This window comes from Eulemur rufifrons, chromosome 17, assembly GCF_041146395.1.
Source record: "Eulemur rufifrons isolate Redbay chromosome 17, OSU_ERuf_1, whole genome shotgun sequence".
Taxonomy (NCBI): Eukaryota; Metazoa; Chordata; class Mammalia; order Primates; family Lemuridae; genus Eulemur; species Eulemur rufifrons.
The window spans coordinates 35,035,943-35,058,373 of record NC_090999.1 but is presented as its reverse complement, the minus strand read 5'-3'; the positions used below and the strand labels follow the sequence as shown (position 1 = coordinate 35,058,373).

The 22,431-nt window shown below is 35.3% G+C and overlaps 1 protein-coding gene across 2 annotated transcripts in view; it reads left to right on the top strand.

Moving 5' to 3' along the window:
- The window catches only part of SLC38A9 (solute carrier family 38 member 9), a 47,773-nt gene that overhangs the window by 10,842 nt on the left and 14,500 nt on the right, over positions 1-22,431 (top strand). For both annotated transcript variants that reach the window (XM_069492000.1, XM_069492001.1), the window contains exons 2-10: positions 2,864-2,996; positions 6,357-6,478; positions 6,612-6,675; positions 6,911-7,004; positions 7,599-7,769; positions 8,698-8,757; positions 9,664-9,858; positions 11,926-12,033; positions 18,862-18,968. In XM_069492000.1, coding sequence (XP_069348101.1) covers positions 2,864-2,996; positions 6,357-6,478; positions 6,612-6,675; positions 6,911-7,004; positions 7,599-7,769; positions 8,698-8,757; positions 9,664-9,858; positions 11,926-12,033; positions 18,862-18,968 — 1,054 coding nt within the window. The remainder of the gene's footprint in view (positions 1-2,863; positions 2,997-6,356; positions 6,479-6,611; positions 6,676-6,910; positions 7,005-7,598; positions 7,770-8,697; positions 8,758-9,663; positions 9,859-11,925; positions 12,034-18,861; positions 18,969-22,431) is intronic.

Genomic DNA, 22,431 nt, shown 5'->3' with positions numbered 1-22,431 from the left:
GTCATAGAATTGTTATTAAACTTCAGAGAAGCATATATAACTGGTCAGTAGAAGGGTGGAGACAGATTTATAAGCCAAAAATTTTTAAGGAATTTAAGGAGTGGAACCTTGAAAAGGTGTTAGGTAGTAGTAAGGTTTCTCTGTTTATAAGAAGTATATTAAATGAAAATATGAGGGTCAACTCACATTTTAAAATATTTTATAAATTTTTCTTAATATTAAAAGCATTTTTTTCTGTGGCATGACCATAAATATTTATAAGGTAAGGCAAATATAACTTCTTTATTTTCAGTGTGGTACAGTTGAACTGCATTTCAAATGAGAAATAACATTGATGGGGAGCACCCATGTGAAACTGTTCAAAAGAAGAAAGCCCAAGTTTCAAGTCTTTTTCTGAATATTGTTCTTTGTATAGTACTGTTGCATTTTAAAAGTGTTTTCAGAACCAACTAAAGTTCAATTTAGAAATAAAATTTATATTTTTACTCTCTCAAATGAAGCTTTAAGCATATGTTTCTAATAATTCAGTTAAAATATGCTGAGTTATATATTTATAGAGAGAATCTGTTTTGAAAAGATTCCAAAATATTTGTTTGAACAGGCACTCAGCATCTCGATGAAAACTGCTGGAAAAGAAAAACTTTCAGAGTCGTTCTGCCCTCAGAGTAGTCAAGCCAACTAAACTGGTACAGTTAACACTTCTGTAAGAAGCCAGGAGCCAAGAAATTTAGCACTTCCTGACTGCTTTTCAGCAAGCAGGCCTTCAAACCAACTTAGTGGTTGATATTAATACCATTGAATTTTCAGAGTAAAAAGCTAAAAGCAGAGTTTCTACATCTCTCTATCAGTATCATACTTATCAGTCTCTTTTAGTAATCTATGACCAACTTCAGTCTCTGCCTTACATTGGCATCAAAGCTATAATTCTTTCTTCAATTTTATGGGGCGTCATTCTTGCAAAGCGAAAGGTGAATGCCCTATAGAGTGTGACCACTGGTATGATTAAACTGTCTCCCAGATACAAAGATTTTTACATTGCTTTTTAGTACTACTGAGTGTCATAGTAGAGACTAAGGTGTAAATTATATAGGACATAATATTTTGGGATGATTGGTAGTTATATCAGGCTACCAAATTTATAAGTAGGAGTTGTTTATTCAGCTTCTGACCCATTCATTTTCACTATATCCCCTTGAAGTTTATTGACACCACTTAATTCATCTAGCAATAATATGCTTAATATCTTAGTTCGTTTTGTGCTGCTATAACAGAATACCTGAGACTGGGTAATTTATAAAGAATTTATAGTTCTGGGGGCTGGGAGGTCAAGGGGCCCACATCTGGTGGGGACCTTTTTGTTCGCCATCTTACTGTGGAAAGCAGAAGAGCAAAAGAGCATGCAAGTGGATGGGGGTAATGAGGAGGCTGAACTGATCCTTTCACCAGGAACCACTCCTGTGATAACTAACCCCTCTTGCGATGGTGGCAATTAGTCCATTCATGAGAGCAGTGCGCTCGTGACCTAATCACCACTTAAAGGTCCTACCTCTCAACACTGTTGCATTGGGGATTAAGTTTCCAACATATGGCCTTTGGGAGACATGTTCAAACTGTAGCACTTAGTATATATAATATATCATGTTGATCTCAATCCACATATTTGCTCTAGTAAGTGCTCTACTTTCATATTCATTGGATTGCAGGTAGCACCTACTGTATTTAGGTGCTGTAGTACAGAGTAAATAAAAGATTCAAAGATTCTGTATGCTAACTAGAAAGACAAGACTCAAATCTATACTACCATTTCTCAAATATCACAGAATTAGTTAGAAAAATAGCAGAAAATACATTTTCACTCACTTGGTTTTTCAATTGCTGCCCACAAGATTAGGTCAACAGTGTCTCCAGAAATTATTACCATAACTTAATAAATTTTAAGCTTCTTTCAGAACCAAAAGTGTAGAGGAGTTATTTGGATCTGTGTATAATCTGAAATGACAAATTATATACAGTTTGAGCCACAGTGTCACTTATGACTTCAAGGGGTCTAAGAATCAGCAGAGGAATGCAGTCCTTTCGTACATCTTTGCCTGGTCTTTCCATTTTGGGTAGTCTGTCACTAGAAGCTTAGAAAGAAAATGAGGGAGTTTCAGAAAGGAACAGAAAGGGTTGATGACTGGAAAGGATGATTGAAAACCAAAATCTGCAGTCGATTAGGACGTAGTCATGGAAAGGAAGCATACAGATAAATAAGAGGGTATGTTACTAAAATCCACAAAAAAAAAAAAAAAAAATAGAATGAGGCAAAATATCTCTAGTGTCTTGATGATCCATTTGACAGTGCTTTGAATAAGTCTCCCTAGGGAGATGGTTGAGATTACTAATCGTTAACACATGAACCAAGAAATAAGCATTCTGTTTATCCTAGCAAGTAACTTTGGCCCATAAGGAGGAAGTAGAGACTCTTTAGTAGAGGGACATTTTAGTCCATGATTTATCTGATTTAGCACCAAAAGCTTTTTTGAGAGCCTATTCAAAGCCGTCTAAGCTTCATTATTGGATACTTATAACTGCTATATTTCTTTTTAATAGCTGATTTAAGCTCTTTCTGCTATGTTGCTAAATTTCTTAAGATTAAAAAAGGGTGTTTAAAGTAAAACTATTATGAGACAAAAGCTTTATTTTGTAAATAGGTTAATACTTCTTTTGTGACCTTTTTCTTTTTCCACCAAAAGTGAGAAGTGAATGCCTTGCCTCTGTGCATCCCATTTCTAATGGAGGACAAGAAGGTATTTTCTTCAAAGGCTGATTTCCACAGTTTTTGGCTGAACGCTTTTTGTCAAGTGTATATTCCCTTCTCTAGGCCTTTCTATATAGAGCCCACAAACATCGTCAATGTGAATAATGTCATTCAGAGGGTTAGCGACCATGCCTCTGCCATGAACAAGAGAATTCATTACTACAGCCGGCTCACCACTCCTGCAGACAAGGCACTGGTAAGAGGCAAAGCATGACTAATTGTCTAAAGTTAAGTTGAAATGAATAGTGAGCAGCATAAGCCTGGGCAACTCCCGGTGTTTGAACTTTTTGCTGGCCATATTCCAAGGACAGCATCATGCAGAGTCAAAGATAGTATAATAATTAATACATGTCCTACATTTCAGGCTAGTTCATTCTTATCTAGCCTGGCATAGAGAGATTTGAAACAATCTCTCTGTGTTGACAACACCCTGGAGATGTTTTTGTATTAAATTCTGTTAATTCCCAATCCTAAGATCTCCAAGGAGGATAAATTACTTTTGAAGTGGCAGTTTAGGTCATTGATTCATAACAGATAATAACAGATTCTGGTTAGTCTGTTCAGTTTTTAAGTTTGAAGCTACAAGGAAAATATTTTTTGGAACTTTCTACAAAAGTGGGAAATGGAAATGCGTACATATATAAATGTAATATTTTCTTATTTAGCATCATCCTTTTATTGATGAAAGACAGGGGTCAAAGGGCCATATACAAAATGTTTTAGACTTTGCAGGCCACATATTATGGCATGCTGTTCTTCATTTTGCTTTATAATCATTAAAAATATAAATACCATTCTTGGGGAAGGGGCTATATGATCAAGTTGAAGGCCAGATTTGGCCCATGGGCCAGAGTGTGTTGACTCTTGATCTTCTGAAATCTGTATTATTATTTTAGAATCAAAAATATGTAAGTAATTTGGTTGCTTATAAAAACTATCACGTGAGATATTCAGAAACTTACAAGCTTAAAGGAAAATGGGAACATTCTGGGGGGAAAACATGATTTTTTAAATAGTATTAGTAATAAGAAGAAAGGAACTAATATTCATTAGACATTTACTAAGGTTTGGGTATCACTTAAACATAGCTATCTCATTTAATCCTCACAGTGGCCCTGAAAGAAATATTAAGATCTCCTTTTATATGGCCAAAGTAGGGATTTCTAAAATGTTCTGGGTGGGATAATTTTTTTCCCCAATTTTGTGGGGCTTCTCCCCCTAGGCCTTTACATCAGTAGTTGTGGTAGAGTCTTAGTTCTATAATAGAATTATCTAAGCCCTTTGGGGAATAGAGGTAATCCAGCATCTCTGAGTCTAGTTCAGACCTTCTAGAGGCTCTTCTCTTGGAAGCAAACTTCAGAGATACCAGCTGGGCAAGTCTAGACCTGAATTACATTGTTTGCTTAGAAATTAAGTCAGCATTGTGCAGCAAGTTTAATCGCTTTTGTTAAAAGCGAAGTGACAGAAGTGACTCTAGTGAATCAAGATATATAAACAGTGATCTAAAATTAACAATGTGATATAACCATTTTTAATGAATATGTATATACTGTATATACTCATTTTTGAAAATCCTAAAATTATTTTTCCTAAAAGATTTTTAAGAGGACAATATGAAACCACGGGTCTTTACATAGTATTTACAGAGTTAAATCTTTTTATTCATAAACATTTTCCCATATACCTTAATATTTTAATTCTAAAATGGGGAAGGAAAGAAAATTATTTGACTGGACCTTGCTAATAAAAGTGTGGCCTGCACAGGCCAGCAGTATAGGCATCACTGAGAGTTTAGTAAAAATGCAGAATCTCAGGCCTCACTCCAGACTTAATCAAAATCTTCAATAAGATCCCTGTGTGATTCATAGGAACATTAAAGTTTGAAAAGTGCTTCTGTAGACCACTGCCAGAGTGGAATCCAACCCTCCCATTTTTCTCTATCTCCTAAGAATTTGCTACTTCTTCTTTTCAAGAGAGGGTCTCGCTCTGCCATCTGGGGTAGAGTGCAGTGGCATCATCACAGCTCACTGCAATCTCAAACTCCTGGGCTCAAGCAATCCTCCTGCCTCAGACTCCCAGGTAGCTTGGACTACAGGTACACGCTACCACGCCCGGCTAATTTTTCTATTTTTTGTAGAGACAAGGTCTGTATTCCTCAGGCTGGTCTCGAACTCATAGCCTTAGGTGATCCTTCTGCCTCAGCCTCCCAAAGTGCTAGGATTACAAGCATGAGCCACTGCGCCTGGCCCCACTTCTTATCTTCTAATCCTGCCACAGATAGCTTTTAATTTTCACTTTTTCTGAATTTGCTTTGCTAGCTATAGTGTGGGTTTTCTCCTGCCTCCTGTAGACATAGTTGTGTCCTTTTTCCTTTTTACTCCATGGCAGAAGACAACAGAATCCAGGCCCAAGAGGACTGAGGGTAAAGAGGAGGCAGCAGACCCATTTCCAGCTATGCCTTTGTGTCTCTAGGAAATAGTTGTTTCCAAAGCCACACCATGCAAAACATTCAAGACATTTTTTGCCTATAAGACATCCTCAATCATATGTATAAAAAGAGGACTTGACACTTTTTCTTTCTTTTTTCTTTAATTTTATTTCAGAATATTACAGGGGCACAAACATTTTGGTTACATAAATTGCTTTTGTACCATTTGACACTTTTTCTTTTTGTACCATTTCATATCCTGTCTTCTTACTGAGGCTAATGTTCTATCCCTTCCTTGAAGTCTTCCACAACTAGTCCCCATTATTATTATTATTTTTTGTCATTCCTGAGACACGGTACCCCACACAGTGAACACTTAATTTTTATTCTGTCTTCTAGTCTTATGTAATTGCTTCATGTGTCCTCCAACAGGAATATAAACTTCTTGAAGTTAGAGTCTGTATATTGAACACTAAACCTAGCACAAAGTTAGGGTCTATGTCTTGAATACTAAACTTAGCACAAAGTTGTAGATTACATAGTAGGTGCTAACTATAAAAGATTGTTGATTTATACCAGTCAGGTTCTTTGTCTTTAAGGACTACCTATTCTCAAAGAACTACTCTTAGGGAGATGGGCAGAATTCCATCAGGAAGCTGTGTTTTTTCCCTCCAGAATAGGAAGATAAGAAGTTAGAAAGAAATGTATGGGCATAGGGTGGGAGCTATGTGTATACGAAACATATCTTCAGTCATTCTTTCTGTTAGGTGTTCAACCTGTCTCTATTGGCTCCTTTCTTTTTGCTTACATACTTAAATCTCTTCCATCTTTAGAAGTCCTTGTTTTGACTTTTCCTTAAGCCATGTTAGCTCATTTTATTCTTCTGCTACTAAAGCATTTTTAAAAATTATATATTATTCTTTTCTTTAACTCACATAGGAGTTCAGTTACCACTTGGTTCTTGAAATTACTCTCACTTAAGGCCAGAGTCTCTTCCAGTTAGATGTCCTTAATCTCAGTTTTTGGTGGCTCTTCTTCCTCCTTTCTCATGAAAATAAAGAGAAAAATATTTTGACAGTTGCAAATCTAGGAATTGATTCTGACATTTCTCTATTTCTTTTTTACCAGATTGCCCCAGACCATGTAGTTCCAGCTCCCGGAGAGTGCTATGTGTATAGTCCACTGGGTTCTGCTTATAAACTTCAAAGTTATACTGAAGGATATGGTAAAAATACCAGTTTAGTAACCATGTGAGTAAAACTACTTTTTGAAGCATGACATAAACTGTGTGTGAATGAAAATTACTGATTTAATTTTTGTCTCAATTAAAATGTTTAAAGAGTCAAACTCCACATTTTTACTGCTATTGCTCTGTGTTTTCAGTTTTATGATTTGGAATACCATGATGGGAACATCTATACTAAGTATTCCCTGGGGCATAAAACAGGTAACATAATTTTTTAGCATGCTTTTTACCTAAATTTTTTTCTCTTTATATTGTAATTGTTGTAATAGAGGTTTTAATAAATCTATATAAAATTCATTAAAGAAAATTGATGAATTATATTTAGTTTTTCATGAGTTGTCAGGTTTTTATCATGACTATTTAGGGTAACATGGTTGCATATGAATTTATGCTTACCTGATGATATATATTGTTCTATATTTTTATTTTTAAACAGGCTGGATTTACTACTGGAATGTGTGTCATCATACTCATGGGCCTTTTGACACTTTATTGCTGCTACAGGGTAGTGAAATCACGGACTATGATATGTAAGAATTTGACACAGTAAAAATAGATTATGGGTATTAATAAACATTTCCCCTTTGAGGCAGATCACTAATGTGTATATTTCACGTGTGTGAACTGTCTACTTTGTAAAACAAAGTAAAACGAAAATTTACTTCTCTAATTCACAATTTTAAGCTGAACTGATCTGCTAATGCATTAGTGACTGCCTTTGAAATTCAAAGAGGCTGGGAGTTACTTGCAGAATGCATTCACTTTGGTGCTGCTTTCTTCATGAGAATAACTCACAAATGCCAAGTATTAAGTAATGTTTTCTGTCCCTTACTGGTGGGTTTGTCTAGCCTTGGTTTGTCACTTGCTTTTATTAATTATAAAATGTTACAATGTTATAATCTGTTTCTCAGATTATCTGTACTATTTCATTGATCTACATTTTTTATGTGTTTTTTCTATAATGTTTTAATTGCTATTATTGCATAATGTGTTCTAATATTAGCTGGTGAATGCCCATAGTCTTTTGCTGAGTATTTTGAGTTAATTTGGGAAACAAACTGTGAATATGGAATATGTGATTGATATCTAGTTTTATTCTTTTTATTTCTTTTATTTTTATCTAGCTTCATTGGATACGACTACGTGGGAATATCCAGATGTCTGCAGACATTATTTTGGCTCCTTTGGGCAGTGGTCAAGTCTTCTTTTCTCCTTGGTGTCTCTCATTGGAGCAATGATAGTTTATTGGGTGCTTATGTCTAATTTTCTTTTTAATACTGGAAAGTTTATTTTTAGTAAGTATCCATATCATATGTTTTAACACAATTCCTTTCTAATACAATTACTACTGTAATGTTTTATTTCCAGCCTCAAATTCCATGACTTGGGATAAAGTAAAAAGTAATATATGTAATTTTGGAAAATATATTTTATTCAGTTGGTTTTCTATGGGTGTGATCTCAAATATAATGTGTGTATAATGTTCATTTCCAAACATTAATTTTTGAATGAATAATATTCCTTCAAAATATTAATATAAAATATTTCTATAAGCCAACAGATTTGTTAAACATTGTTTCAATCTTTACCACAAAATTTTAGTATAACAGAAAAGTTTATGAAGGTCATTAGCGTTTGTTGCTAAAGAGTTTCATGTGTAGACTATAGGGAAAACAAATTTCAGTCCCTTATTTTCAACACATTAGGATTGAAGATCAGGAATAAGACTCAAATGTTGTTTTTTGGTTTTTTCTTCTTTATGTGTTTTTTCTATAATGTTTTAATTGCTATTATTGCATAATGTGTTCTGATATCAGCTGGTGAATGCCCATAGTCCTTTGCTAAGTATTTTGAGTTAATCTGGGAAACAAATTATGAACATGGAATATATGATTGACATCTAGTTTTTGGGACTTTCGGAGGCTGAGGTGAGACGATCACTTGAGGCCAAGAGTTCAAGACCAGCTCAGGCAACATAGTAAGACTCTTGTCTCTACAAAAAGTTTTAAAAAAAGGTGGACATGGTAGCATATACCTGTTGTCTTAGCTGCTTGGAAGACTGAGGCAAGAGGATTGCTTGAGCTCGGGAATTCCAGGCTGCAGTGAGCTATGATCATGGTGAGACCCTGTCTCAAAAAAAAGATTTTTATAAATAAAAGACCTTCGAGGATGATAGATTTATAATCTTTCAATGTTAAACTGTATTTTTTCCTTAATTTTTAGATTTTATTCATCACATTAATGACACAGACACTGTGCTGAGTACCAATAATAGCAACCCTGGTAAGTAGTTTGGAATTTCATTTGTTTCTTTATTCCCCACTTTATTCCAAAGAGGATTTAAGGTAGAACCTATGTCCTTATTTTAGGTAAATGAGTAACACAAAATTATGTTTACTGAGCTGCTTCTAAATTGTTGGTAATCAGTGTGTTAGAAAACTCCAAAAATGGTTGTGTTAATGTGAGCTAGGCAACATTTAATTTGTATTATACAACTCACAGTTTTACCTATAGTATCTATAAGTGCCTTTGAATAATCAGTAAATATTTTGAAGGACCTGTGTCACTGCTAATTATATTAGGTGTCTAGAAGTTCTCAGTTTGTTAACTTAGTTTTAGTAATTTATTGTTTTAGTTACCAATATGTAGGCTACACAAATTTGTAACCAATAAAATAATTAATTTCCCAATAATGAACAGAAGTTAGTAAGTAAATATAGAAAAATAAATTAAAGCTTTGCCTATATATAACACTTGATTTTTGCCAGAAAGACACTTAGTGCTTGTGGTAAAGTTGAGATTGGTAGAGCAAGTGTCAGTCATGACACTTTTGTGTGTTCATTATTATATCCCTAAAGCCTGGAACAGTTCCTGATACATAATAGGCTTAATAAATGTGTTAAATGAAGTGCCCTCTTAGTTATCAACGTATACCTCTGTCAACATGACATCAGTTTAGTATCCCTGAAACTCAAATACATAAAAGCTTTAGGTCATGTTCTTGGTTAACAGTATAACTGTTAACAAGGTTATTACATTAAGTTTTATATTCACTTTCCCTATGACTGCCATATTAGATTAAACACATCGGCCATAAAGGTTTATTTTTAACAAACCAAACTGGGGACAGTCATTTTCTGTTTTTTGCAGTCTTCTCTAATCTGCGGTCTTCTCTAATTCCTATTGCAGTGATTTGTCCAAGTGCCGGGAATGGTGGCCAGCCTGACAATAGCTCTATGATTTTCTACGCCAATGACACGGAAATCCAACTCTTTGAAAAGTGGTGGAATAAGTCCAAGACAGTGCCCTTTTACCTTGTAGGACTCCTCTTGCCACTGCTTAATTTCAAATCTCCTTCATTTTTTTCAAAATTTAATATCCTAGGTAAGCTGTGGCACTGAGTTATGGAGCCTTTGTGTAGTAGAATACATGGTAAATTCTGTGGAAATACGGTCTGACTGGGGAGGGGATTACCTTCCAGGCCTGTTCATCTATGTTTCATTGTTCATTCATATGGTCCCCTGCTTTTTGCTGTTTTTTGTTTTTTATGGAGTTTGGCACAGAGAAAAATGTAGATGACCACAAGTCCCATTTTTTTGTTCTTTGAGACATGAGTTGTTTGGTTTCCCATTCTAACCTTACTGAACAACTCTTCCTCATTTCCTCTGAGGGTACAACTAGAGGAAATAAACTAAAATTTCAGGAGGAGAGATCCAAATTGGCTATTATAGGAATTCTCAATTCTGAGGATTGGAAACATTACAACTTACTAAAGGAGGTTATAGAATATTTTTTCCTATAGTCTCTATTTAAAAGTATGAGACAGAATTATCATCTGACTTTGAACCTGGACGATCATTCCCTAGCTCAGGCTTCTTAGGTTTATTCTGCTTTTGCTCTCTTCCTCAGTGCTTTTTCTTTAGAACACTATTGCCTTCTTAAAGGAACTGACCTCTTTCTTTGAGCTCCGTTTTTCAGAAATCTCTAACAGGATGTTTTGACCCTATTTAAGATGACAGAAGGAACCCCCCATGAAAGCTCAGCTCTAGTATGAAGGATATCATTCATAAGGAATTGATAATTCCAAATAGACCATAGAATTTTACTTCCTCCTTGATCTGATCTCCTGGTAAGCAGCCTAAAGTACAAAATAATTAAATTACCCCTCAGAGGTGGCTTTTGGGTTTCCAGAAGACCAAGGACAAAGTAAAGGTATTTTCCTATGCCTCCCTCTGCCTCACAACAGGATTCACTGTAAGCGGCCATAAACACACAGAAACTGAAGAGTTGTGGTTATATAAGCTTCAGCCTCTTGTTTTCATCGTTTCTGAATTAGCTAATCTCCAAACCCACAGTAGAGCTTGTATAGCTCATTTGTGGTTTCCTGGTTTGCTTGCCAACTTTCCTATGGAATGAATCTTCTAAAAGAATACAAGCTTTATTGAAGGATCTGTTCAATTGGACAAAACAATCACCAGACTTCCAACCAGGTTGATTATTCTCCAACTTCTTAAAGATATTCTGCTTTCATCCTTTTCCTTGGTACTTTCCCTTTTAAAACCACAGCTCCTTTAGAGGAATTAGCATCCAGTGAACTTCCTGGGTTTCCAGACTCTACTCCACAATGACTGGACTTAATTCCTTAAGAGGAATAATCCTCTACCTTCTACACTGCTGAAAAATTCTGAGTGCCCACTTTATCCTGTGGGCTCACATACCTGAAAATGGAATCTGGAATCTTTCCATCTAGCAAGTGGTACTACCCAGTTAAAACCTCATCTATATGTTAGATTGTTCATGGATTATTTGGTTTATCACCTTTCTCAAATGTGCTTATGATGCTTAAGATGCACATTCACTACTTTTCTTTCTGTTTTTTGAGACAGGGTCTCACTATGTTGCTCAGACTGGTTTTAAATTCCTGGCCTCAAGCCATAATCCCACCTTGGCCTCCCAAAATGCTGGGATTACAGGCCTAAGCCACCATGCTTAGCCTTTCTTTACTTTCTTATCATCTCACATCAAATACTGTGACAGACTTCTGGCCTATTGACGGTCTCTAACACTTCTGATACAAAGAATAAAAGTTACTTTCATGGGTTTTTTTCTCCCTATGTAACCTTAACATTTTATAATGGACTCTCTGCTTGTATTCTTCCATTAAACTCAGCTTATAAGTAAATAAAGCAGTTTTGCATTCAGCAGTGTATCAGGTACCTTCATCTAGTTCTTCTTGGGCCTATTACCTAGTTTTTTGTTTTGTTTTGCTTTCTGGTAATTCACGTAGCTTGTCTCTGTATTCTTTAGATCCTAGTTGGGGTTTTAGTGGGGATAATCAATGAGGGTAATAATTTTCCACACTTTGCTGAGAATGTGGAAACAAAGCTTGATTTTGAAATAGTCTACAAAACACACAAAGATAATAAATGGTTTCTGAATTTTTTCTCTCAGGCACAGTATCCGTTCTTTATTTGATTTTCCTTGTCACCTTGAAGGCTGTTCGCTTGGGATTTCATTTGGAATTTCATTGGTTTATACCAACAGAATTTTTTGTACCAGGTGAGCTATTTTGGCAAAATAAAGAATTATTAAATTATAGTAATGTGGTCTTTAAGTTAATTATTATTGTATGCTTTTCTAAAACAAATAATGGTGTTTTTTATGGTGAACATTTTTATTAATGCTATAAAGCTAAATACAGGACTACAATTGAGATTACTTTAGGTTTCTTGCAGTTTATTGGTAACTAGGGCCCTTTGTTATTTCTGCTTGGAAGTTGAAGTGCATTTGAGTTACAATGGAGTTGAAAAATCAAAAACTCATTCATCAGACTTTCCTGAGAAACATACCCCTAGAATTTGAGAGACTTAGAACAAGGTAAGTAATGTATATAGATAACAGTGCTCATTAAAATCATTTTTCCCCTGATGGGTTTTTCGTTTTTTGAAATATTAATGTTTTTCAGGCTAATTAAAATGGTGATTATTAAATGCTTCTTCGCCTTCCCCTTTTTTTCTCATGGTTATAACTTCATAATTTCTTCAGTTTTACTCAAATTTAGAATAGTTTGGACATGATAAGAGAAAAGAAACAATGAATGAATAATGCTAAGTGGAGAGATCATTAGAAAATGGAGGTGACTACTAGTATCTTGAAAACTAATAATAAGAAAATTGTACAAAATGCTGTTGTTGATTTAGAAAGACTGCTTTCTTTCCACTCTTCAACTGTTGATTCAGGCAGTCTAGAATTCTATTCAGTAACACCAGTATCTGGTGTACTTTTTTTTTTTTTTTTTTTTTTTTGAGACACAGTCTCACTCTGTTGTCTGGGCTAGAGTACAGTGGCATCATCATAGCTCACTGCAACCTCAAACTCCTGGGCTCAAGAGATCCTCCTGCCTCAGCCTCTTGAGTACAGGCCTGTGCCACCGTGCCCTGCTAATTTTTTCTATTTTTTAGTAGAGACAGGGTCTCACTCTTGTTCAGGCTGGTCTCAAACGCCTGACCTCAAGCATTCCTCCTGCCTTGGCCTCCTCCTAGACTGCTAGGATTACAGGCATGAGTCACCGCACCCAACCTGGTATTACTTTTTGAAATCTATAATTATAGTTATCTACCACTCTTTTTGTTTCTTTTGTTACAACATGCCTGGGTTTTCCAGGTGTATGGAATTGGTACTCATTGGAAGCTGCTGTTTGTATCACCATGGCTACTTGTTTTCAGAACATGTTTTGACTACTTAGCTTTGATTTAACATTTCTATTAGAAGCCTACAAAGACTTAAAAGTCATTGTAAATTCAGAATAAAGGAAGTATTGGAGATTGAAAGGCACTTTTCTTTTCTCCCAAGATTGTATTTAAAATTGGACACTGATGAAAAGGCAACTTTAAGCTAGTTCTTTCATTGATTGATAAAAATAGTCTAGGATGTTATTTTCTAAATTTAAGGCCACTGTGATTTACATAGATAGTCTCAGTAATAAAGATTCTGCTAATGATGGGATATTAGTGATAGATATACGGGAAAGGGAGAGGGTAGTTATTTAGAAGACAGAAAATGAAAAAAATATTTAAATAGAAATGAAGTGATTTATTTAACTTTGCTTCATTTCTAAATGTTATGCAAATTATCATATGTGCCTTAAAAATATGTACATCTAATATGTATCTCTGTCACCAGAAAAGATAATTTTCTACCCATATGTGCTTTGAATAGTTTCATTGTTCACTTTCCATTAGGAGCAGACTATGTTTTACCATTCATCAATCCTTAATAGTGTCTTCAAATATAATGGAATTTCTCTCTACTTTTTTTTTTTTTTTTTTTTAGAGACAGGGTCTCTGTTGCCTGGCTAGAGTGCAGTGGCATGATCATAGCTCATGGCAACCTCAAATTCCTGGGGTCAAGTGATCCTCCTGCCACAGCCTCCCCTGGGACTACAGGCCTGTGCCACCATGCCCAGCTAATTTTTTTATTTTTTGTAGAGACAGGGTCTTGCTATGTTGCCCAGGCTGGTTTTGATTTCCTGGCCTCATGCAGTCCTCCCTCCTTGGCCTCTCAAAGTGTTGGGATTACAGGCATGAGCCACCACACTTAGCCCTTATTTTTTACATTTATACCTCACTCCCCTATTTTGTTCCTTTTTGCTTTTAAACTTTTTATTTATAAAACTTACATACAAAAGTTTACAACTCCTAAGTGTATAGCTTGGTTAATTTTTACTATCTGAACACACCAGATAGCTAGCACCCAGATCAAAAGAGTAATCACTAGCACTCCAGAAGTACCTCTCATGATCCCTACCAGTTGCTGTCTCCCTGCAAGGGTAGTCACTGGTCTAACTTCTAACACCAAAGGTTAGTTTTGCCTGCTTTTTGAACATAACACAAATCAAATATACAGTATGTTTCTTTTGCGTCTGGCTTCTTTCAATCAACATTATATTGTGAGATTGATCCATATTGCTGTATTTATAATTCATTCATTCTCATTGATATTTCATTGTGTAACTACCACAATTTATCTTTTACTGTTAGTGGACATTTGAGTAGTATTCAGTCTTTGACTATTATGTTTATTGCAGCATTCTTCATGCTTATACAAATCTTTTAGTCAATATGGCTGCTTTCTGTTGAGTATAAGCCTAGAAGTGGAATTGCTAGGTCAAAGGATATGCATATGTTCTGTTTTATAGATATTACCAAACAGCTTTCCAAAATGGTTATAGCAATTTGCATTCCCACCACCAGTGTTTGAGAGTTCTAGTTGCTCTACATCTTCACCAACACTTGTATTTTCTTTCTTTTTAATCTAGCCTTTTTAGTGAGTATGTATTGGTATTATATTGTGGGTTTTTTTGTTTTTCCTTTTTTAATTCAATTTTTTTATTGATATACAATAGTTTTACATATTTTGGGGGTACACATGATATTTTGATACCTGTGTACAATGTGTAATGATCAAATCAGGGTAATTGGGGTATCCCTCACCTCAAACATCTATCTGTCCTTTGTGTTGGGAACATTCACAGTGGTTTTAATTTGCATTTACCTGATGACTAATGGAGTTTTAGCACCTTTTCATATGTTCATTGGCCATTTGGATTTCCTCTTCTGTGAAGTACCTCTACAAGTCTCTTGCCCATTTTTCTATTTAGTTGTCTGTTTTTATTTATTGATCTGTAGTTCTTTATACGTTCTGGATACAAGTCCTTTCTCAGATATATGTATTACAGTTATGTTCTCTCCATCTGCTTACATCCTTTCTTGATATGCCTTTTCAAAGAAATAAAGTAAGCAGTTTGAAAATGATCAGAAATTTGGGGCTTCTTTAAAACCACTTTGTGAAGAAATCTGTTCTTTAATTTACAATGCAGTGATCATGGTGTAAATGTCTGTATTCTTTAAAAGGGCATGTTTTCCACCAAAAAAAAAAAAAAAAAAAAACCTTGTACACAAATGTTCATAGCAGCATTATTCATAACAGCCAAAAAGTGGAAACAACTCAATGTCTATCACTGATGAATGGATAAATGAAACGTGGTATAGCCGTGTGATGGAACATTATTTGGCAATAGAAAAGGAAAGTGCTATAGTGATGGTTGCACAACTCCTTGACTATACTAAAAACTATTTTATTGTGTTCTTTAAATGGATGAAACATACGTGAACTATATCTCAATAATACTGTTAAAGAGAATGTCGGGTTTTTAAGAAAGTTACTCAAAAAACAGTTTTTGTTGGTTAATTGGAAAATAAGCTGGATATTTACCCACTCTGATTGGACAAGTTAGAAACCTGACAGTGGTATTACTTGTCTTAATTAGAAAAGGTAGAACAGAATCAGCTAACAAGTTGCTTCACAAGCTGTCTTGGAGGTAGTAGAGGTTGATTACTCTGAGAGACAGGAAAGGTCAGCTAAATTGAAAAGAACTTATTGAAAACTAGTAGATATTAGCAAAAAATAAAATCATTCAAAAAACAGTTTAAAGTAGAATTTGGACCACTTCCATGGCTGAGAATCCTTTATTCTGAAAATAAATGAGTGCCCCTGATTGTATGCCACATGGTGTCATGTAAGACATGACCCACTGCCCTCTAGGAGCTTACCGTTGAGCAGTAAAACCAATTTGTGAATTAGCAATCAATATACACAAGAGATAGCAGTATAGAGGAATTGCATATAAACAAGAATTAGGAGTCAGGCAAGGGTTCTCAAAAGGGAATGTTTGAAGGGCCAAAAGGAGTTCCCTAAATGGAGAATTGGGGGAAAGGGTATGCCAGGTCAAGGGAACATGTTTAAGCAGCAGTTAAACCCTAAAATAACATGATCCACTTAGGAAATTACAAGAATTTGAATGGCTAGAGTGAAAGGAATACTTGCTGAAGAAGTGATAGGAGATAAGGCAAAAGTCAAATGTGAAGAGCCTTCTATTTTAAGCTAAAAATAACTCTGGAGGCCAGCTATGAGACTTTCCTTCCTCCTTATTTGGAATGGCCTAAACTAGGAGATAGGCTTCTGTGTCTTCAAGAGATCAATAGGGTACAGGAGAAATAGTCCTATAATTCCCTGCCTAAAAATGGAATTCACAATGGAGCTGCTATAGTCAAATACAAACAACCTCTTTGTTAAAAGGTAAGTTGAGGTCAGAGATGCTATGGTCTCATTTATTCACTGTCTCTGAATCAACAGGATATTTAGAAAAGCAATGATAGTGAAAACACTATCAGAACCTTGGGATATAGCTAAAGCACAGCTTAGATGGTAATTAAAAGCTGGGTGATGAGTGATCCAGGGCCCAAATTCCATCTCATTGCCTGCTTTCTGATACCACTCCCAATACCAAGTGGGATCTATTCAAGTTCTCTGGTAAGCAGACAACAGAATGGAGTAAGATGGGCAAGAAATTTATTAGTGCAGCACTTATGAAAGATAGAGGAGATTAGGCACAGCAGTAGGTAACTACATCAGACCGCAGGGAAGCTCATGTATCTATGAAAGGAGAGAGGGAAAGAAGGAAGATTGGGTAGAAATAGATTTCAGAAAGTTTTAGCCAACCTAACATGAAGCTCTGGCACAAAGATTGCCTGGAGTCCAGGGCTGGGCAAAAGTGGTCAGGCCCACTACCCTACTGTGCTCAGTGGTTGGCTAGGAGCTGCCCAGGGAGAGTGTGACTTCTGCTTGAACAAAGCAGCAGGTCCAAAAGGGGCTGCAGCTGGAGGGTATCAGCTACCTGCCCTCCTTGCTTCAGGTTCTCACTTGAAAGGAGATCTGAGTAGTACATCTCCACACCTGTCACAGTAAAGCTTTGTAATATTTTAATGTAAATTTGACATGTTAAAGTTATCTGTAGGCCAAATTTATGTCTATTTTGCTATTGTGACTAAGATCCTTTCATTTGTCTTACAACTTCTAACCAATTATAGGTGTATAAGAAATGTTATTTTTTTTTAAATATATATTTTTTCTATTTGGCTACCTTACTTTGAATTCTTACTGAAGAGTTTTTCAATTGTTTCTCTGCCAAGAATATCTGCAAGTAATAAGATCATCTGCAAATAACAACTTTATCATCTTTTCAAATATAGTGCCTCTATTATAATTATATAATGCTGACTGTTGTTCTGAAGTGATCAGTGTTTTTCTTCTTAAGGAATTGTCCTAGTTCCAATTTATCAAGAGATTTTTTTTTTAAAAAAGCAGAAGTGGGAATTGCTTCCAAATTGTATTGCTGAAATATTAAAAATTAAAAAAATTATAGACAGAAAGGGGGGAATTTGCCTAAGAAAAATATACCTTGAATTGCTTCCACAGCCAACATTCAGATGAAAGCTAACAGGCAAACAAAAAACTTGATAGCAAACTGAATATATAATTTTGTTGGTCTTCCTGGTTTCTTTTAGAGCTAGTGCTTAATTCTTAATTGTTCTTGCTTCCTCTCCTAAAATAATGTGGCAATGAGTCAGTAGACTTTTTCTATATTTCTACTTTTTACACTAAAGAATCCTCTGAGATGAGTTTTTGTTCTCCATTTTGCCACCTACTTTGCCTATCCAGCAGTATTTTCAAGTAAAATCATGGTCTTATTCTATATAAAATTAATTTTTCACTTCTTTATTAGCAGACCTCAAAGCAGAAATTGGCAGTGCTTTAAAATGTTTTTTTATTCTTATTTTAAAATAACTTTGTGCTTATTATAGAATATTTACAGAATATAAGTGGTTAATTTAAAATAAATCCCATCAACCAGAGATAACCACTATTTACATCTTTTTTTGCATACACACATCTATGTACACACATTTTAAAAAAGAAAAGTAAAATTACACTATGCATGCTATTTGAATCATGAACATTTGCCAGAACATAAAATCTTCCTCTACAACATAATTTTTAAATTCCGTATACCACTATGCAACTGATTTTAGTTTAACCAATTCTCTCTTGGTGGACATTTATTTGTCATATTTTTAGTTAATGTTTTTTAGATTTGTCATTAGAGAATGTTAAATGACTAATTCTCCTCCCCATAATTCCTTTTCTAGAGGTACTTTTCTGAAAAATTCAGGTGTTAAGAAAATGAAGGGCTTTAAAATCAGATAGATCCTGAATTTGAATCCTGGTCTGCCATATGCTGGTTGTGTGACCTCAAATAGGAATAACTGATATAAAGTACATACACAGAGTAGATATTTCCTGATTCTCCCCCCCCCCCCCCCCTTTTAAGTGCTTTGCCCCAGTATGATGCTGTCCTTGAGGAACTTTGTAAAGACATTTTAGTGTTCTTATTCCCTAAACTAAAAACTGATTTTTAGTTTTGGCTGCTATTAACACTATTCATTTTGTAGTTGTCAGTTTTAACGTTTTTGTCTCTTTTTCTCCTAGAGATAAGATTTCAATTTCCACAGCTGACTGGAGTACTCACCCTTGCTTTTTTTATTCATAATTGTATTATCACACTCTTGAAGAATAACAAGAACCAAGAAAACAATGTGAGTAATTATCTAAGGAACTGACTTTTATATCTCCTGAGGCTAGACATTTTAAATCAGTATTTGAAGCACTTTATATTTGTTGTACAATTATGTAATTTTGTTATAGTATCTTAATTTTTAAACTTCAGCCATAGAGCAAGGGTCAGCAAGTTTTTCTGTAAAGGTTTAGATGGTAAGTACTTTAGGCTTTGAGGGCCACATGGTCTTTGTTATCACTATTCAACTCTGTTGTTGTGGCATGAAAGTAACTGTAGATGATAAGTAAACAAATGGTTGATGGCTGTGTATCAGTAAAACTTTATTTCCAGAAACAGACAGCAGGCCAGATTTGGCCCATGGACCATAGTTTGCCAACCCCTGCCATAAAGCAACCACTAAAAAATAAAGAAGTATAGTTAATAAGCACATAATGGTGATAAAATCATAAAAAATACCCAACTGATCCAAAAGAAGGCAGGGAAAAGGGAACAGATGGGACAAATAGAAAACAAATAACAAGATATAGAGTAGATTTAAACTCATATTGATAATTACATTAAATATAAATGGTCCAAACACCACAATTAAAAGATAGAAATTGTCAGACTTGTTAAAAGACAAAACCTAACTATATATGCTGTCTGCAAAAAATTTATGTTACACTTGAAGATATGCCATGCAAACGTTAGATATTAGAAAAGTAGAGTGACTGTATTAATATCAGACAAAGTAGAACAATCAGTATTGCCACATATAAAGAGGAACATTATCTAATGATCTTTGGGGAATCAATTCATCAAGAAGACATAATAATCCTAAATGTATATGCACCCAGTGACAGAGCTTCAAAGTGAATGAAGTAACAATTGCCAAACTGAAAGAAATTGACAAATCTACAATCATAATGAGGTTTTTATGACCCCTCGTTCAGTAATTGATAGAACAAATAGACAAAAAGAAGGATATAGAAAGCATGAAAAACACTATCAACCTACTTGATCTAATCAGTATTCATAAAGTCTTCTATCAACAGCAGAATGCACATTCTTTTTAAATACACTGGAACATTTACCAAAATAGATCATAGGCTGGGTCATAAAACAAACCTCAATAAATGTAAAAGGATGTTCTCCAACCATAATAGAGTCAAGTTACAAACCAATAACAAAGAAATTTTGGAAATTCACAAATATGTGGAAATTAAACAACATACTCCTAAATAACCAAAGAGTCAAAGAAGAAATCACAAGAAAAATTAGAAAATACCTTGAGATTATGAAAACTCAATATACCAAAACATATGAGATGCAGCTATAGCACTGCTTAGAGGGAAATGTATAGCTCTAAATACCTACATTAAAAATAAAGAAAGATCTCAAAAACCTAACCTTCTACTTTAAGCCATTGGAAAAAGAAGAGCAAACTAAACCCAGAGCAAGCAGAAGTTATGTAGTTACTTGTTGCCTTGTCTACAGATTTTGAGCTCAATTTAACAGCTTCTAATCATGTAAACAAAAATCATGATGAAGCTCAACTAGAAGTCTATATAGTTGTTACTGAAAATATAAAGGAAGGAAAGATGGGTAGATTGTGACTGGGGGATTCTGAGAAGGTTTTGAGTAAAAGGTAAAGCTTGGCAGAGTCATTATGAAGGCAAAAAGCTTCCTAAGTAGAGGGAAGTTAGCTCTCAAATGAGGGCAAGAGTATAAGTCAAGCTCTTCCTTCTTCATCTTTACTGACCACACATCTGGCATGTTACCTACAAATGGAATTGGAGTTGGATTTTCCATACTTCCTAACTTGGTGACCTTATCTCACATTTTGTTTTCTTCATATGTAAAAATAGCATTAATGATACCTGTCAGAGTTGTAATGAGAAGGTCATTAAATATGAAATGTCCAATTTTGAATCAAAAGTGTGGTTTATCGTATCTCAAACAAAAAACAGTACAGTTAATCAAATTATGTGCCTAAACCATCAACAGTTTTGCCATCTTAATGGTAGCTTGTTTACTCCAGCAGCAAAGAAGCCTGGAGAGCGAGTGGTAATAAAATCGCAAAAGGCATTTTCCACAGCTTGTTGAGAATTGAATATTTTCCCTTGCAAGAAGTGGCAGGTCTGGTGAATATGGTGGATGACAGAGAGTTTCCAAGTCTAGCTGCTGTAGTTTGAGCAGCATTGTCTGTGCAACATGTGTTTGAGTGTTGTCTTGCAAGAGGATTGGCCTGTCTCTGTTGACCAATCTCGGCTGCTTAATCACAAGCATCCTCATCACTTCATCCAGTTGGTTGCAGCAGACATCCACTGTGATCAATTGACCACGTTTCCTGAAGCTGTAGTGGATAATGCCAGTACCGGGCCATGAACCAGACACCATTAGCTTTTTTTTGATGAATATTCAGTTTTGGACTGTGTTTTGGGATCTCATCTTTATCCAACCATTGTGTCAAATGCTTGCAATTGTCAAAAAGAATCGATTTTTCATTACATGTAACAGTAAGTATAGAAATGATTCACCTTTATGTCGTGACAGCAAAGAAAGGCAAGCTTCAAGACAATTTCTCTTCTGATGCTCATTTAATTCATGTGGAACCCATCTATCTGGCTTCTTTACCTCGTTGATTTGTTTCAAATGGTCCAATGTTGTTGGAACGGTAACGTCAAACCTTGCTGCTAATTTATACATAGGTTGAGATGGATTTGCTTCCACTACAGCTTTCAGCTTGTCATTATCCACGTTGGTCTCAAGTCGCCCACATGGCTCATTTTCAAGATTAAAATCACCAATGGAACTTCTCAAACCATCCACATACTGTGTGTTCATTAGCCACATCCTTCCCAAACACTTTGTTGGTATTTCGAGCTGTCTGCACTGCATTGGTTCCACGATGGAATTCATATTAAAAAAATAACACAAATTTTGACTTATCCATGGTTTCACAAAAATTGCTCTAAAAAAATTTTTAAAGATAATCACAAGCCACAGCGTGGTTTTGAAAGACTGAGGATGTACCTTCACAATAAACATAAAACAAGTGTCAAAATGAAATGTCAGATATCAACTGTCAACCTTAATATTCAAGGAAATTGGACATTTCATGCTTAATAACCTAATATTATAAAATAGGAAACGGCCGGGCGTGGTGGCTCACGCCTGTAATCCTAGCACTCTGGGAGGCCGAGGCGGGTGGATTGCTCAAGGTCAGGAGTTCGAAACCAGCCTGAGCGAGACCCCGTCTCTACTAAAAATAGAAAGACATTATATGGACAACTAAAAATCTATATAGAAAAAATTAGCCGGGCATAGTGGCGCATGCCTGTAGTCCCAGCTACTCGGGAGGCTGAGGCAGTAGGATCGCTTAAGCCGAGGAGTCTGAGGTTGCTGTGAGCTAAGCTGACGCCACGGCACTCACTCTAGCCTTGGCAACAAAGTGAGACGCTGTCTCAACAAAAAAAAAAAATAAAAATAAAAATAAAAAT